General features: G+C 44.0%; 1 protein-coding gene across 1 annotated transcript; it reads left to right on the top strand.

The window, feature by feature from the left end:
- The first annotated feature begins 345 nt into the window (after nt 1-345).
- LOC130202012 (sodium-dependent lysophosphatidylcholine symporter 1-B-like) lies at nt 346-12,861 on the top strand. The gene is made up of 14 exons (XM_056427278.1): nt 346-535; nt 2,169-2,297; nt 2,903-3,027; nt 5,681-5,804; nt 5,904-5,982; nt 6,075-6,220; nt 6,321-6,411; nt 7,117-7,232; nt 7,675-7,758; nt 9,636-9,719; nt 9,819-9,931; nt 10,024-10,167; nt 10,391-10,567; nt 11,090-12,861. The coding sequence occupies exons 1-14, from the start codon at nt 452-454 to the stop codon at nt 11,130-11,132; spliced, it is 1,539 nt and encodes a 512-aa protein (XP_056283253.1). The 5' UTR covers nt 346-451; the 3' UTR covers nt 11,133-12,861.
- Nucleotides 12,862-19,047: the final 6,186 nt, after the last annotated feature.

The following is a 19,047-nucleotide window of genomic DNA, read 5'->3' on the forward strand; positions in this document are numbered from 1 at the left end:
GATTGAACTTGAAGTGAGCATGCTGTGTGATCCAGAGCGTGCTCCTGTTGTGTGAACGGGTGCTGACCAGGATAGAAGTTCTGTGGGTGGCACATAACACCACATGCTCTCTGTGGAGACACAGCAACTGGGCCTCGGGATTTATTGGGTAAAATACGTGGGCGAGACAAATGTCGGCTTTCTACTGCAGTTTCTTGTCAGCCGGATGATTTTCCTCCAGCAGCTGAATAGCAGCCTTGGACCCGGAACACGCGATGACGCGTCATTGCATTAAATGACGTAGGCGTAGTGGAATGAATGAGCGGATGGAGGACAACGAGCACGAGAGACTTCCACTCTGTCAGAGCAGTGAGCGCCACACGATGAAGCCATGAGGTGGGGTTTTATCGACACTGATAACTATTACGATATCTAAAAGGACAATTTCTTGATTTATCTTCCTGAAAGCACAATGGCACGAGGAGAGGGCGCCGAGCAGTACGCGGCCAGTTTACTGCCAGTCAAACCCATAAAGACGGAGATCAAGACGGTAAAGGTAAGAGCAAGCCCAGCCTTGTATATATTGTTTGATTTATGAGATTATAATAAATGCATTTTACCCGTTTATTCAGCGGCGTAAAAAAAAAAAGGCGCCTAAATTGAAATCAACGTCTGAACGGTTGTGCCCGTTGCTTCCTGTCGGTGTCTGAAAGGCTCCTGGAGAGACTTCACCCGGCCTGTCGGTCCATCTGCCCGCGGGCAGCTGCGCGTGAGGCTGGCATAACGTTACCGGCTTTTACATGGATCACATCTGTATTCAACTGTCCGGTTATGAACATTTGATTTGAGCCGTTCAGCCTTGGAGATGCCCGCCGTGCCGCAGAGACGCGGCGGGGCGACAGGCTGCTGCGGAGCTGTGCGACTCACCTGACATCCAGAAAGAAAGAAAGTGTGTCTTCATTTATCATGTTGAAGAGCATTTCAGACAACATCTTTAAAGAGAAGTGTGTGCGTAATATACCCAACGCGTCTGACGCGTCGTCAAGATGATTCACATGTGTTACATTAAATGCTCACGATGTCACACCTTTTTCTATCAAATACTATCCACAGCCCCAAACCCTCCACATCATTTGTCTGTGCTGTGATCACTCTTTTAACAGCCACATCAGATGTCACATTTACAAGAGCATGCGGCCTACAATCTAAGCTCAGCAAAAGCTAGTCGGATTTAATAAATATATATACCTTTGATTCATCTCTGCGTGTGACAGAAAATGAGCTGGCATGCACTGCGTTAAGACATGCATCTATTCAAGAACATCGGATTGATTAACATTTAAATATTTGTCATTTGCTGCACACACAAGGATTGTCTCCTTGAATAAGAGGTTAATCAAATATAAATAATAGGGCGTATTATTAAGCTGTACAGTTATATTTCTTGTGTCCCCACATCTTCTTTATCTAACTAGTTCTATTTTCCTCCGCCAGCGGGTCTTGTTACGCTGAGGGAAGAGAACATTGCTGATTCGCGATTTGTGAGAAGGCTACAATTTGCTCCCAACATGAGGTGGTGCCACTTTCTGTGCCAGTTGGGGTTGTGAATGGTGGTGTAGAGACCCCCTCGCTGACATCATCCCAGCGTCACAGCTGATTGGCTGTGGCTGCAGCATGTGAAAAGGCTCTAAGCTGTATGCTGACTGTTGGCTACTCAGCATGTAATGTCACACTATCTCCAACATCCTATTGATGGAGCCAATAGGAACGCTGGAGTGTGTGCGTGTGTGTGTGTGAACGACAGTAACCTCATAGTTTCACACCACTGACTGCGGTGTGTACGCCCCGGACTGCATCCAGGATTTAACTCAAATCTTGCGTTCTGAGCGGTGGGGTGAGGGAAGTTGGCCAATCTCATTCCCTCGTGGCAGCAGGTTGTTTAACTCTGCATCAATTATGCCAAAAGTTCTTTGGCAGGAATGTCCGATTGAAGTCGGCGCAGAAAGTGGGGATGAAATGAACTCTGGAGGAAATCTCAAGATAATGATGGCGTAGCGCACCACTGCCCACACCACTTCCATATAATGTGTGGCTCCTCTGGGAAGATGAGCATTCCAGTGTTGACAGATGCACAAATGATTATAAAGACAAACTATTTCCTCTGTCTTCTCCCTCTCATTGCCTTTCAGCCGAAGGACCAGAGAACTCGTCTGACTGTGTGGAATAAACTGTGCTATGCCGTCGGCGGGGCTCCCTACCAGATCACAGGCAGCGCGCTGGGCTTCTTCCTCCAGATCTACCTGCTGGATGTGGCTCAGGTGATTTGACAAGAGAGAAATCACACTTGCCAAAGCTAGATAACAGTTTTCCTTGCTGAAAAACATTGTAGAAATACTTTAAGACGGTAAATGAAATGTCGTCTGTATTCCAGATTCTTTAAAACGGAGTTCATCCATTTTAATAATGCTGCGTCAAACCAGTTGGAGACTCTCTTTTCCTTCTCTTCGCATTCTTCCCACATTTCCACGGACAGATCAACTTCAAGGCCAACGCCTGTGTGCGCTCTGCTCAGCCCCGTATCACTTTAACGTTCTTCATCCTGCAGGAGCCGGTCAAGCGCATTAACCTGGACTCCTAATGATTTGCTTTGTTACTCATTAGTAAATGAGACTTTTCCACTGGACACAGTGTGCACTAAATAAAGGCCTTTCGGATCACGAGATGAGACCATTACCGTGGCTTTGAATGCTACTTTGTTTTTAAGCAAATGACACAGTTGTGCATTTCACTGCTGCGGATAAAAAGCCTCGGGAAGGTTTCCATCACCTCGTGGTGTCGTGGCTCTCCAGCCATATCAGGTAGTGTTCATCATCTCTGTTTAGGCTTTGTGACTCACTCTTTTTCCACGTTCTCCTCCCATTAGCTGGATCCCTTCCATGCGTCCATCATCCTCTTTGTGGGCCGGGCCTGGGACGCCGTCACAGACCCCACGGTGGGTTTCCTGGTCAGCCGGAGTAGATGGACCGGCGTCGGCCGCATGATGCCCTGGTAGGTGCTTGAACATGCATTTTAGGACGGGTCCACGAAGCAGAGAGCATTTTAAGTTGGATGAGGAAAGCGTGAACACGAGTAGGATATCGTGATAAGAGTTGGGTACAAATTGTGAGGCAAATGTACTGAGAAAAAAACAACCTGCGCATGAGCTGTATCCATGGCAACAGGGTCCTGAGGAGGAATAAGTGGTAAGACTGTAAGAATAAAGCAGTGAGGACTTGAGTCGCAGGATTTGGAGAGGGGTCAACAAGACCCGCCACTTGACTTAGACTCTAACACCAGGGACTCGTGAAATTGAGCCTTTTGACTTTTTAAAAACTTCATATAAAAAGAACATGCCACAAATGTAAACATTTCCTTTGAATACATCTATGTTTAATTCCTAGAAGTCTTCTTCTTCACTGCCTTTGTTGGAGCATTGCTGCGTTTCTTGGTGCGACAGCATATTCTCAACCCTATGTACGTATCAATTAGTTTGACTATTGCTCGTGTTGCACTGGCGACCAGCTGGCATCCTGTCAAGAGTATCCCTGCAACCCAAAAGCATGCTGGGATGGGCGTCAGCTCCCTGCAACCTTAAATGGGCTCGATATATATGCTTCCTTTTATCTTTGCCGTCAGCGCTGATAGGCCCAGCATGAAGCAATGGCTTAATTTTAAAAAAAGTACAATGAAAATGCTCTCTTTGAGGCAGCGGGTGTGTAAAGGAAGATGACCTTGATATTCCGCTGGAAGGATGCATGTGTTTGAGAAGGCATATGTCAGAGGAGTGGTTCTGGTTCTGAAACCAACACTTCAGGATATGATTTGCACAGGAACCAATGTAAATATTTTACAGGCATTTCTCTCGCATGATGTCACGCTGATATCTTGAGCATCGTGGCTATTTGAGTCAGAGATGCTGGCTGTGCGCACAGGGAATGTAAGAGCGTTTGCTGCGATTGGTCCAACCCACAACACACCATCCGCTTCAAACCAATAGGGGTGTGTCAATCTTTGTGTGTGTGTGTGTGTGTTTGGTTTTTGCAGAAGTGGGGAGGGGTTACCTCGGGTCAAGGAAGAGGCCTTCTTGGTAGTAATAATGTCGGTCATTGTTTAAAAAGGCAACATGTGCATGATCCTCTGTGGCCTGTGTAGCTTTTCAAATGCAAGTGAAACAACCAGCAGTTAGATAAGAAAACGCAGAAGACTTTTTTTATGTCCTCACTGAATGAAAATGTCTCGTATTCAGATTCTGTGACGTTGCACTAGAACGGGACATTCAGTTTTTTGTGTAATTTAAACGCATTCGGATTTCTCGCATGTGTGCACTGTGTAAATTGATTCAGTCTATGTACCGCAAGGTCATTTCCTGTGCTTTACTGACCTCCAAATGTGGCACATAAGGAATCTGTGGTGTGTGTGTTCAGTCAGCCGTGCCAGTGTGTGAAACAGTGCCAACGCGGCCTCCATTTCCAGATAAATTAGCTCATTAACCCATTTCACTCAGACATTAGAGGGAACCAGGAGGCGCTTTCTTTCTTATTTCCCATGTGTGTCACACAAGAAGGGGGGCGGGCAGTTCATATCAGTCCTGTCCGATAAAGAAACGACTCTGAGTTCAGCGATATGGCTGCCAGCAATCTCTCTTGCACGGCCGCTCCTAAAAATAATCGGGGGCAACAAAATATTGATTTAGAGATAGTCAATCGATTCACGGTCATTTTACAGCGTCGCAGGATGATTGTTGTTATGGTTGTGCTCCAGCTACCTTTTCAGTTAGTTTTTGGTCATAAAAAAAAGAAAAGGCCAGAAAATCTAGAAAAATAATGAAAGTATGACCATGTATCGCTTCACAGCAGTAAGTGAATCGCGTTAGGGGCTCGTGTGAGATAATAAGAAATAAACTCATGTTCATGAGTATTAGCTGGACTGTTGTCTGTTTTGAAAACAAGTGTCTGAAGTTGCACCTTCTTCTCTGACTGAGGTCAGCTGGAGGACATGCAGTGATAAAGGCGGCCGGGCCTTTTGCTCGGCAGCGCCACGCTTGTGGAACGGTCTCCCTGACCACCTGAGGGCAACTCAGACACTGAACTCTTTTAAGACTGGCCTAAAACCTTTTTATTCAGGAAGGCATTTTTTACCTTGAGTTAATTTATTGTCAGCTATTACATTCTTATTTTTTTATTTTTATGGGTTGCTTTAACTTTGTTTTAATCGGTTTTATTTGTTTTCACTATATGTGTGGCACAATGAGATTCTTTGAAGGAGGAGTGCGATAAAAATGAAATGCATTATTATTATTATTATTAAAAAGACTGTTGACACTAGTGGGGGGAGAGCGAGGTGGACCGGCGTGGCCCCGCCGTCGGGCCCCTTGTGCCGGGGCCCTTTCTCCACACGAGAGTATTAACAAGGCAGGATTAGGGGGATTATTCTCAAAGCGGCTACAAGAGAGAATACAAGAAGTGAGGGGAAGTGAAAGGGGGGTGAAGCTACAGTAACGGCTGCACAATTAATTAAACACAGCCCACAGCAGCAGGAAGCCACGCCGTGGCTCAAACGAGAAGGAATATTCTCGCTCATTTAATCACACACATCCGCTTATTTGAAAACACTGCAAATCGTTGTCTCCTCACAAAGACCCCTCCACCGCTCCTCTTCCCAGGATCCTTTGCTCCACACCGTTTGCCGTGCTGACCTACTTCCTGATCTGGTACGTGCCTCCGTTTGAGCAAGGGAAGGTGCTCTGGTACCTGGTCTTCTACTGCCTCTTCCAGTCCATGCAGACGGTTAGTATGTCATGTCGACGCCCCCACCACCACCACCACCACCACCACTTTGTTGCCCTCTGTGTGCACTCACTGTGTGTGTTTGTGTACATTTTGCAGTGCTTTCACGTGCCGTATTCGGCCCTCACTATGTTCATCAGCAACGACCAGAAGGAGAGGGACTCTGCCACCGCTTATCGTACGTCAGCTTGCACACGCGTGGTCAGGAAATGCTTTCCCACGTGCGTCTGTCTTTCAGGCTCTGACGCTCCCTTCCTGTGTTGCTCTCAGGTATGATGGTGGAGGTGCTGGGCACCGTGCTGGGCACAGCAATCCAGGGACAGATCGTAGGTGGAGCCTCGAACTGTCCCACTGAGCCTGACGACTTGGACGGCGGAAACTCAACCAATGCCTCCGTAGTTTCCCTGGAGGAGACGGTGAGTCTCTTGAGTCTTCTGCGTTGGTAAATGCTGGTGTTCACAGACGGCGTTGACGTGAGTGCTCGTCGAAGCTGATTCGTTTTTTTTCTGTCCTCAGAAACGAGCTTATATGCTTTCTTCAGGGATCATCTGCATCATCTATGTCCTCTGTGCAACGGTCTTGTTTTTGGGTGTGAAGGAGAAAAAAGGTATGAATCTATGAAATACCAAGAGAAGTAAGACATTAATATATTATTAATAATGCATATTTAAAAATTAAAAGCAGAGCTTTGGGCATAGGACGCATAGCTTTGACCGCAGTCAGACTTGAAGCATGAATCTGAGCGCGTTAGTTAGACTCACCTTGACAAATACAATAAAAAAAGATGTTCACACCAATGAGTCGTGACTTTAACTTCTTTATCCTCTGAATCAATGTGACGGCAGCCGATCGCGCTGCGTGAACAGTGCACACGGACAGACGGCAGCGACCTCATCCTCACACGAGGCGATTCATTCAGTAACTTATGACACAAGATTAAAAAAGGGGCTTTTGTGTGATTCCTTGTACAGAAACTCAGTTCTGCAGATCAGTCAAATAAATCATCTGATTGATTATTTGACTGAATCCTCTGAGTTTTATTCCACTAAGAATGTCTTTGGTCAAGGACACTAAGGACTTATCGAGGACTGGGACTTGATTCTGGACTTCTGAGTAAAGATTTGAGTCTCCTCGCAAAACTCTGACTTTGTCCCACTTTTGTTTTGCGTCGGTTGTCTTTTGTGAACATTTGACCTCCTTATCACAGACTGCTCGTAAAGATGTAACGCATTGTTTCTCATAACATTTAATTATTTACTGACACTATCTACATCTGCCTTATCTTTGTTCTCTCCTCCTGATCGGATCCTAGAAAACGGGAGTAAGAAAACCCTGCTTACCTTCCGTCAGGGCCTGTGGCTGGTGATGAGCTACGGGCCGTACGTTAAACTCGTCATCGGCTTCCTCTTCACCTCTCTGGCCTTCATGGTAATACTGTGTTACATTATCATAATGATCATTATTATTATGATTATATATTATTCATGATCGCGTTGTCTCTCTTGCAGGATACAGACATTATTGATTAAGTGATAGTTAAACGAATAATTCAACACTTTGGGAAATAACTTTTTTATTTTGTCGAGCGTTCGAGGGGAAGATTGATCCCACTCTTATAAGTGTCTATTAAATGAAGCCACAGCCAGGAGGATTTATCTGAGCTTAGCCTAAAGACTGAAAACAAAGGGAAACCGCTGGATGTCCAAAAGTAAAACCACAACTTGTCTTTTTTTTTTTTTTTTTTTACTTGTGTGTGTATTAAACAAACTAAATATAAAGTGTGTTTCCCAAGATGTTGAACTATTTCTTTTATCTGTATCTGTAGTTTGCATATAGAGTTTAAAGACGAACCTTCATTTGTTTTTTACAGCTGCTGGAGGGAAATTTTGCCCTTTTCATCACCTACGCTCTCGGCCATAGAAAACACTTCCAGAATATTCTCCTGGTCATCATGGTGAGTTCTTCTATCTTCCTCCATGTAAAAGCCCTCATCAGTATCACAGTTGGAGGACATCTGCACTAGAAAACCTTGTTTGGCGATCCTTGTGGCCCAGAGCAAGCACCCGGTGTTGGGGAGGTTTTCAGCCCGGACTCTGAGGCCTCTCCTCACGCGAGGAGGCGCATGGTACTCTGAGGCTTCTCCTCACGCGAGGAGGCGCATGGTCCCGGGGATGAAAGGGCAGATTTTCAGGGTGAGAGGAGGTGTTGTTTGGGCTCCTGGGAACATGTCTCCCAGTCACACGCTCGCTTGTCCTTGAGCAGGAGATCGAGGGACACACAGTCGCACAGCGGTGCTTTTGTTGCCCTGGCGATCCCTCACTGCCACCTTGGGAACTGCCACCATTGGTTGCGTCCTCCTTCCCATCCTCTTCTCGCTGCTTTCTGCTCTGGTGCCTTTCTCTCTGTTTAGGAGTGGAAACTCTTTTGGTCACCATGTATCATATTTGGAAGAAAGGGCAACATATTTTCCATTCTTTTGGCCGACAGTTGATATTCATGCGAAATTCCAAGTTGGTCAGAAGTGAGTTATTGTGTGGTTGTTTAATGCTGGTTGACCAGGTTTGACCTACAGGTCAACGGTGGTCTGCCCCCTGCAAGTCAGGACCACACAAAGCTTATTGGGCCCTTCTCCCTTGAGCTCTTCCTGCAGGGGTCACTTTATTATTTCCGCTTCCAAGAATTCCTTTAATTGTTTATTATAAGAAATGAATGTTAAGTTATCGTTGAGGTAACTTCCATTGTGCCCGCGCTGCAGCCCTTGTTATAGATATGCTGACGTTGTATAGTGATGCAAGTCCAACATGCAGCTTTTGTTTTTTGGATAAGAATGAATTTTTTTGTTTGAAAAATAACTAACCAACACTGACGCTAGTTCATGACCTCCAGACGTATTTGTTAAGAAATCTATAAATGTGTGCATGTAAATGTTTCTAAGGAAAATACATGCATGGAAACAAAGATATCCCCCTTAAGTCATTATTATTATTTGTTTAATTAATTAATCTACTTTCTCCAACTACAGACACAAACATAGTTTTGACTAAAAGTTGATTTTAGTCCCAGTTAATTTCCCTGTGTCTCAGAATTAAAAGTGACATATAGTAACATAGGGCAGCACGGTGGTGTCGTGGTTAGCACGGTGACCTCACAGCAAGAGGGTCCTGGGTTCGATCCTCCATTCCCGGTGGTCATTCTGTGAGGAGTTTGCACGTTCTTCCCGTAGCAGCGTGAGTTCCCTCTGGGTTCTCGGGCTTCCTCCCTCAGTCCAAACACATGCAGGTTCATTTGACTCTGAATGGCCCAGAGGTGAGAATGTGAGATGTGAGTGGTTAGCTGCCCTGTGATAACCGGGTGACCTGTCCAGGGTGAACTCTGCCCTCAGCTGGAATCTGTTCCAGTGCCCATGAATAAGAAAAGTGGTTCCCATGAAGGAATGAAATATAGTAACATAGTGAAGCTTCCACACCACCCTCAATACAGAGGACCTCGGTGTCCTCGAGTGTAACTAAGGCTCTGATCAAACCTCCCTGATAACAACGCAATGATACAAGTGTTCATCCTTTACTTGAGTTTTCCTTCACCATTAAATATATTTGTTATAATAATTAAAAAATACACAACAAATAAAAATGTGAGAGTGCAGATAAATATTTTATTTAGATAAAATAAGGGAAATAAAAAAACACAACCCCTATTGCTTTAAGAATGTAATGCCTCTATTTTAAATAAAATATGAACAAAGCTAACCTGGCTTAATTAACCGTGTGCACGCCTTGTCCACTAGCCTAATGATTTAATGAAACAACAATACTGATGATTCATTTTTTTCAGCTTTCTGGGACTCTAACCATCCCGTGGTGGCAGTGGTTTCTGACCCGGTTTGGGAAGAAGAAAGCGGTTTACTTCGGCATTACGGTGAGCACAAATATGCTGTTTTTTGGTTCTACAAAGACAATACAACTAACAGGATGTGTTGTTATGGAATTGCTCACATCCTGCTCTCGTTTTCCACAGTGGGCAGTACCCTTCATGATCCTAATCATCTGCATCAAGAGCAACCTGGTCATTTCATACTTGGTCTCAGTGGCGGCGGGTGTGAGCGTGGCGGCAGCTTTCCTTCTGCCTTGGTGAGCCTAAGTTCACAGAACCCATGAATCCAAACTTTATTGGTTAATTGTGCCTCGAGTTTCCTTCTAAATGTTGTGCTGGTGCTTTGCAGGTCAATGCTTCCCGATGTAGTGGACGACTTCAAGGTTAAAAACCCAGACATCCACGGCTGCGAAGCCCTCTTCTACTCCTTCTACGTGTTCTTCATCAAGTTTGCCTCTGGAATTTCCCTGGGTGTCTCTACACTCAGTTTGAAGTGAGTTAGCGGATGAACATCTGTCGCCATGTTGTTACTTGTGTACATTTATATCCTCACTGTCATCCTCAACATGTACATGTATGCCTCTAACGCTAATCAAGATGTTACAGCTCATCCGACCAGTGATCATGTGCTCAACAATCACATAATCATCCAATAGTCTTGCCATTACTACTCGCATCGGCTCAACGTTTCTCCCTCTATCTGCATTTTTTCGCAGATTTGCCGGCTATGTGACTGGAAGCTGCTCCCAGCCAGAGGCGGTCAGTTTAACCCTGAAGGTGCTGGTCTCTCCTGTGCCTGTCGTCCTTATAGCTGTGGGACTGTTGATATTGAGGACATACCCTATCGATGAAGAAAGGAGGCAGGGCAACCGAAAAATACTGCAGGAAATGCTGTAAGTGAAATGGAAATGTGCATTTAACAAGCAGCTACGCAGATGGTAATGCTTAATTCTGGATAAGATACCTGTTTTTGTTGTTGTTGTTGTTGGGGCGGGGCGGCTGTAGCTCAGTGGGGTAAGGGGGCCGTCCTGCAACCCCAAGGTTGTCGGTTCGATCCCCGCTCTCCCCATTAGTTGCAAGTCGAAGTGTCCTTGAGCAAGGCACTGAACCCCCAGTTGCTTCCCGGGCGCATCACTGCAGCCCACTGCTCCTTAATAACTAAGGATGGGTTAAATGCAGAGAACTAATTTCCCCTTGGGGACTAATAAAGTATATATCTATCTATCTTGTTGTGCAGCAGGCCGTGTGCCGTACCATAGTAAACAAACCAGTGATGTGCTAAATTAAATGTTGCTCTGTATACCTGAGCTAAATTCTAATGAAACCTTAAAAAAAGAAAGAAGCTGCTTTGTTCCAGTGTTGGCGTGCCAAGTCCTTTGTGTGTGACTCCTGGCTCTTCTCCCGTCCTTCAACAGGGACTCTGAGTCTGAAACTGCAGCACTTGGGAGCGACGTGTAGCCGCGGAGGATGAGCCGACCACTACAGCCACTTTAACAGGTTTGCACAGGCTGTCCAGGGACATGGCCGCCAACCATCTGGACTAACACGGAAGAGACCACACAGACGGCTGCTGCACAAGCGTAACCAGCTCCCACCAGCGGATCGCACAGGTCCACGTCGCCCTCTAGTGGCCGACCAGTGGCATCTTCTGTGTGGGACTGTTTTCTGTGGCCTTTATCTCCAGCTGTGTCCCAATCAATAACTCACCTCCGAAAACTAAAAAGCACACACAATTCGCAAATCATTCCAGTGTATTATTTTGTCAGGTAGTGTCGAGTCACAGTCCAGGATTAGTGACTGTTCGTCTTCACTTCCAAATATATACTTTTTCCTTCTGGAGGTTTTCCTTCACTAAAATGTGATAAGTTTCACATTAACAGTGAAGTTTATGACTTAGCACTTATCATGTAATGCTTGTATGAAACATGTTTTGTTCACAAATCATATACATCACCTATGAGCTCATGGCAGCTGTAGTCATTTTATCTGAGTGGACTTTTACTAAACGAAGATAAAAAAGTTGTTTTTCCAAAGATTTGTGACTTTTATTGTTTACTGAGCTGTTCCTGTTGCTGCGATGTTATTTACCTCGGCGGGTTTGAGCAGCTCCACCATTTCTTCTGTGCATTGCATTGTGGGTATGTTTACGCCCCAATGTGAATGCACTTCGTATTGAAGTTGGTTGTATTTGGGACACAGCTTGTGATGTGTGGTGTTTTTTATTAAGTATTTATTTGTTGGTTTACTAAACCTTCACTCGACCGGAGTGTGATACTTTGGTGTTTAAAATGTCTGAGGTCACTTGTGTTCAGACAGGGCTCTGAAGGAAACATACAGCATCCGCCCTTATTTATGAAGGGCATACCAGCACTGTTCCACTGATTGGAGTTGTATGGCGCCATCTAACAACAAAAAGTGTACTTGAATCTTCTGACGGGGAAAAGGCACCTCGTGGTATAATGTACTGTGTCTGAATCACTGCCTTATACACATCTTGATTACGTTCTGCTGAACTTGTTTTTCAGATTATTTTCCTTTTCAGCAACTTGAGCCAATCTTTCAGGTTTAGACTTTTCTGAATGTGCTTTCACTGCAAAGTCAACTCCAGTAAGATGTCCTTTCATCTAGCATCTCCTCACATCCCAAAGGGAAGGAAATGCTTTATTTAACTATTTATTTAAACAAACTATCTTGAGGGATTGTCATTTTGCGTGTATAAAAGCACATGTGTCTAATGTATTAACAGTGAATGGTTGTTGATGGGTATGTGAGTGATTTTCAATTCATTTTTTCAAAGACAAGACAAAAAGCACAAATTGCTATAATGTGAGAAACAAGCTTCCTCTGCTGGTGTTGTGACTTAAAATAAGCTGCATCAACCCAATTTATTTATATTCTAAAGTTAACAGAGGACATTTGCCACATTAGATGGCTTGATTTAACCTCACATACTTATTGGTTAAGTTATTAAAGATTTCAGAGACATTTCTTTAAAATGGGATATAATCCTGCATAGTTTTCCTTTTAATATTGCTCTGTAAAGAACATTACATCTCCCTGGGGTGTTTATATGCTGTTATATGTATAATATGTAAATATCTTTTTCCAAGTTGCATCAGCAAAGAGATTCATTCATGTGCTGTACATTTGTAATTTTAAGTCTGTGAATAAAGTTTGCCAAAACAAAGAAAAACCTGTACATGTGTCTTTGCAATATCCAAGACTAGAAGTATTATTTAGGCATCCACCTTGATGAGTGTTTGTTTTTTGCCAGATACATAAAGTAGAATTTTTAAAGTAAAGCAATGGTAGGCACTTATTTTTGTTGGAGAGCCAAATGAGGCCCATGGCCCCTTGATGAAGCTGAAGATGTCTGTTTAGCAGCCTGTACATAATGTTCATTAGTCTGCAGTAGATCAATGTCAACACAAAGCTCATGTAAGAAAACACTTTGAATTCAATATTATCACAAGCTGATTAATAATAGTAAAAATGAGCCATGAGATTGTAAATTGTATTGTTTGAAATTAATTAAACTATTAAAACTATTCGTAAGTATATGTGTTCTCACTGCACCTACAACACGTTAGGCCGGAATCATTTAACTTATTTCTAAGTCCCGCTCTAAAAACCTCACTTACTACAGTACCTCAATATATAAAATGACTAAACATACAAATGTGCAGCAAAAATAACCCCGTCACGAGTTCCTTTTTAACGAGGCTGCACTTCGCCGGTTTGGCCACAGGCGGCCAATTGATCTTCTCCACTAATCACCTCCAGCCTTGGCTGAGCGTGGCTTTACGCGCAGATTGAAAGGGAAAGATTGAAGCACAGCAGTCTGTTGCGATGAAAGCATCGTGGCATCACCATATTTTGTGGAGTGTTTTATCACTTTGTCTCCTCAGCTGTGCACTGGACACGTATGAGTCCCCATTTAGCAGAAGTGAAAGGGTTTTTAAACTGGGCACGCAGACAGCCAAACCAATCAAACAGTCGGCAACAGGCGACAGAAGATCCTCTCCGAGGTCACCACTACCTGCGAGCACTAATCCATTGTGTCAACTCATCTCCCGGAGGCCCTCCCTTCATCGGACACCTCGATCCATCCAGTCGGACTTTGCTTACCTCCCAGACGTTTCTGTAACTTGCTCCACGAATGACTTTGTGGTGCGTGTCAAACCATCTTTCTACGGCCTGGGCGCAGAAGCAGAGGAGCTCAAAGTAGGGAGCAAATGCAAAAGCAACGGGGTTCTCCGGCCAGACGGGGACCTGCTCTTCACCTATCCGCTGACATCGTGTGATGTCGTGCGCGAGGTAAGATTTCAAGAGTCAATTTATTTGCATAATCATGAAATCCCAACGTCTGAACCCTGTTTTGACAGTCGCCCTGTGGATATCTGCTCTACAAATTCGTGCTCTATTATGAGCCGTCTCCAAAACGCGTCCCAAGAGGAGCGCACCGGATCAATGTCGACATTGAATGCCGTTATCAAAGGTGAGACGTCTCTCTCATCCGTTTGCAACGTCATGTGCATGTGAACTCTCGCTATTTACAATCTCCAAAACCTTTCCAGGGACCACCATGTGTACCAACTGGCTGTGCAGCCCACATGGGAAACTGCTGTTGTGCGTAAAAGGCTGAAAGGAAGTCCAAGTGACTTCCAGATAGCGTTGATGGATGGTATGTTTAAAGAAATGTGGATTGCAGGGATAAACAGCACTTTTTAGTGCAAATGCGTGTTGATAAACGGTTATAAAGTGGCTTCATTTGCTGCAATATATTTTAATGAACCCTCAGATTTATGGAGCAGACCGGTCAAGTACCAGGTGTACCAGATTGGAAGGACTATTAATGTACAGGTCTCTGCTCCTCATCTCTCAACTGGTGGGAAACTCTACATCAATGCCTGCTATGCTACATCAGCCAGTGGCTCTACATCATCCCTCAAATATGCTGTCATTGGCAATTTTGGGTGAGTGTTATGGACAGTAATGCGTTTAAAATAGATTTGGTATCACACTTTGTCGTCCTGATTTGCTTTAAGCGTTGTGTTGTTGTCGTCTATAGATGTATGTTGGACAGTAAGAGCGACCCAGGGGGCTCTCAGTTCATCTCTCGGACAGACGGGACCCTGAGATTCTCCATCAAGGCTTTCCAGTTTACAGTGGACCCCGCCACGATGGTGAGCACGGTGCACGATTCCTTGCATTCACAAGGTTTTAGTTGCTGCTTAACTCCGTTTCCATTTTTAGGTCAACATTCACTGCAAATTGTTTGTCTTATCTGAGGACCCGGGTCCTACACACAAATCATGCACCTACAGAGAGAACAGGTGAGTGTTAAAACTCCAATTAAAATGTCCAATCCAGGACTGTAGGGGACTTTATTTGTTTACAATTGGCTTGATCATATTTGTGCCTTATCATGACAGCTGGAGGGCCCTCACTGGGGACGATTCCGTTTGTGAATGCTGTGATTCACGATGTGCGACGACTAAACCCCGGCGGGCCTTGATGGAAGGTATGTGACAGTCTTTTTATTTTAGCCTCGATTTCAAGGAAATATGTATGCATGCACCATTCCTACTCGGATATGTTGGATTGTTTGCTTTAAAGAGACCACCCCAAAATCCAAAGCGTATATATTTCATCCACCAAAATCCAAAACATATTTTTCCTCTTACCTGTAGTGCTATTTAACAATCTAGATTGTTTTGGCGATATCGACCATAGAGATGTCTGCCTTCTGTCTAATATAGTGGGACTATATCAGAATTCGAACTTTTTTTTGCCGTGTATGTTTTCACATGCAAATAATTTGTCATGGTGGGTGGTGCTACAATCAACATATCAATATCAACAGTCAATATGGCATCTGTGGTGCTCAAAGCAACTAAATAATGCATTTGAAAAAAAACTCAACATCAATGCTTCTTTGGCGAAATCATGACCTGGTTTCAAGATGATCCACAGATCTTGTTATGAGCAGTTTCATGTCAGAACTATGGCTGAAAGAAAATAGTCCCTCTGCATATTTACAAGACTAGGCAAATTGCAACAAAACAAGATTGATAAAAAGCTCTACATGTAAAAACAAATATTTGTTCTTAATTTTTGAATGAACTTTACTTGTTTTAAAAATGTCTCCATCTCTTTCCTTTCTTTAAGGCTCTGCCAGCAGTGGATTACTGCTGGTCTCTGATCAGCCGTACACGGCACCGGACGGCGTCCCAGTCGGCAGAGGAGGCGAGGACATAAAAAACGAGACAAAAAGTCATGAGAACCTTTGGGATTTAGTTAAGCGTGACGATGAAGAGCAAGACTTCGCAGATGATGAAGAACAAGACTTCGAAGATGAAGAGCAAGACTTTGCAGACTATGAAGAGCAAGACTTTGAATATGATGAAGAGCAAGACTTTGAAGATGAAGAGCAAGACTACGCAGATGCTCAAGAGGGTAATGAGTATATATTTGGAGTGATGACAGAACTGGATTTAGATGAGTCCGGTTTTAGGCAAATTATCTTTGTGGATGAGAAGACCGAGTCTGAAGAGGATGGGTCGGAGTCTGCAGCACAAGAGAGTGAAGATGAGATGAATTTGGATCGGAGTAAGGAAGCCGAAATGTTGCAAAACTTGGTGCATGAGGAGCAGATGTTCCCGTCAGATGGCCGACAGAGAGAGTTACAGATGCTGGAGTCTGGAGGAGAAAACGGTGAGCGTGCAGGTGGCGGAGGAGAGGATGACTGGTTGACGGCCTCCGAGGTGGAGTCGAAAAATGATGACGGCCTGGCAGACTCGGATTATAGTGAGACGACCTGGTATTTCACATGGAGGTAACAGCAGTGAAATTAATTGATCGGTACTCTGCTCAAAGACTTTCGTATCTCTGATGGGCTATTCTGACTGATTTCAATAAAAACATGAAAATGCCTTTGGACTCTGTCATAACTTAAAGGACCCATATTATGCCTATTTTTCCACAAGTTGATATGGTTCCTTGGGGTCTTAATGAAATGTTTGTAACATATTTTGGTCAAAATACCACAAGTATCATTTCAAACAAGCACCCTTTTTACCCTGTCAAAAACACCTCCCCACAGATAAAACTGTTGAGTGCCTGTTCCTTTAAATGCTAATGAGCCAGCTCCCCCCTCCCCCTCCTCCACGAGATGCGCTCGCCTAGTGCTGCCTGCCCAGCTAGCCATTACCTTTGTAGAAATATGGCTACTGCAGATGAAGATAGCGTCGTGCAACCATATCGTTTTGAACCAGTCAGACCCTGAACAAGAAGAGGCTCCCGAACAAGTTCGAGAAGTTAGGGCTCAACAGGACGTTTCTGAATGTCACTTCTACATTTTTTGTTTGTTTGTACATTGGCTAAGGTATCAGTCTTGTTAGCGGTTTTGAGAGCAGTGGTGCTAGAGATTCGAGTACAGAGCTACCAACTCTCACGGTTTCGCCGTGTGACACACGCGTTTGCATGTTTTCACACGCTCTCACGCCACACAACCAATATCTCACGGCAAAAGAAAATCTGATTTTGGGCCGAGGCGCGTTGGTTTCTTTTCAAACTCCGAGACGATAGATGGCGCTAAGGAGCGCATCTATAAACCTATTCGCTACATAGACATCCTATTTACCCCAGAGTCCCGAAGTTAGCAACAGAAGAAGATTTTCAAACAGACACAACGAGCAGAGACTACGGTGTGTTAATGCAGGGCTCTCAAGCGTCACGCATTGAGCATGACAGTCACGCATTTCGGTCTTACGTCACGCACTCCCGCCACACATCGTATTTCTCACGCTGAAAAAACGGCTATTTAATGTTTGAATGTGCCGCAGCACGCAAACATGAGCTGGCCGCGCTGCCCTCACCGTGGAGGAATCAAGCGCTCCCCTGGAGTTCTGCTGTGAGGAGCCACTTATCAGCCAATCAAAAAAAAGAAATGGGCTACACAATAGCCAATCAGAAAAAAACGTATCTGTTGTATCTGGGTAAGATTTAATCCAGCAACCAATGAAAATAAAGCATCCTGGATAGATATGTCACTCTTGCCTGTCTTCAAAACTTAAGAGCCCTGTTAATGACATGTGGTTCAATTAAGTTCTCACACTCTTAAACTTTAAATCTTGAAATAATGTGTTGTGTTTGTGCGTGTGATTTTGTGGTGATGTAAACTCAGCTGTCATAACAAGCAGCAGGAGAGCACCTTGTTAACCTCTTGGTAGACTGCATGTTCAAAACATCAGAGCATTGTTTGTTAAGGCTGCCCACATAGCATTTATCACTATTTGCAGGCCTAGGAAAAGGACCCTCTCAAAAATTTTCAAAACAACTCTTTGAACAAGTAAGATGTATTATAAAGAATTTAACATAGACAGGACATTTGTGCAATAGAATGTCATGTTTTTGTAAATGAGAGTAGTTATTAAAAAACATTTTAATTATTTAAGGTAGCAAAGATGCCTCGTAAAAGACCTTTGCCAGGCCAGAATGCAGGGTACAACATGGGTACAACGCCACATTAATTCAAATTTCCTGATATTTGAGCCACCAACCTAGTGGCTGCGTGCGCGGCAACATTTTGGTCACCCCCGACAAAATCTCACTCCAAGGTTTTTTGAAAAGTTGGCAGCTCTGCGAGTACGTGAATAGTTTGTGCATGTATGAGTATGTAGCAAATACAGTGTGTTTATGTAAGTTACTGTTTGTGAAAGTGTTTGTGTAAATGCAAGTAACGGGAACGCCATAAAGATATAAATGCTACATGAGTAAAGTTCCATCTGTAAACTAAAGTGTTATCTGACAACAGTAAATGACCAAGCAGGGGCGGGGGTAACGTGTTTACCTCCATTAGCGTTTAAACCTTGTTTACTTATTAAATCGTTGTATTTGATGACTTATGACTTATTTGATGACTCATGTCTGTAATATGAACACAACTTTCAAATAAACTTTACCTGCAAAGTTGTGGTGGGGGGCGGTCCAAGGCCATGTCGCCAGACTTCCTACATGGGCGTGCTTCAAAATCTACGTAGACGTTGGTGGTGATCCCATTTGACGCACTCAAGCATATCGTTTCTGATATAGAGGAACCACAACAAGTCGCGTGAGTTTTTTCCCCCAGCGTTTTTGTGTTGGGAGACATGCCAGATACCCAAATTAACATATAGAAGCACAAAAGCATTTTCATATGTCCCCTTTAAAATCTAAATTCAAGGTTTAGATTCATCTATATTTGATTAGATCAATCGGGACTTGTCAATACAATTAGACAATTGAAAGTGACAGACTTCAGGCTCAGGAAGAGAAAGCTGAAATGAGAAATTGAAGTAAAATGATGCTCCTCCGTCCACGTGACAATTCG

Source organism: Pseudoliparis swirei, chromosome 11, assembly GCF_029220125.1.
Source record: "Pseudoliparis swirei isolate HS2019 ecotype Mariana Trench chromosome 11, NWPU_hadal_v1, whole genome shotgun sequence".
Classification (NCBI taxonomy): domain Eukaryota; kingdom Metazoa; phylum Chordata; class Actinopteri; order Perciformes; family Liparidae; genus Pseudoliparis; species Pseudoliparis swirei.

Coding starts and splice junctions, on each gene's coding strand:
- LOC130202012 (XM_056427278.1), top strand. CDS start 452: ATGGCACGAGGAGAGGGCGCCGAGCAGTACGCGGCCAGTTTACTGCCA. Junction 7,233..7,674: donor TCACCTCTCTGGCCTTCATG/GTAATACTGTGT, acceptor TGTTTTTTACAG/CTGCTGGAGGGAAATTTTGC. Junction 10,168..10,390: donor GTCTCTACACTCAGTTTGAA/GTGAGTTAGCGG, acceptor ATTTTTTCGCAG/ATTTGCCGGCTATGTGACTG.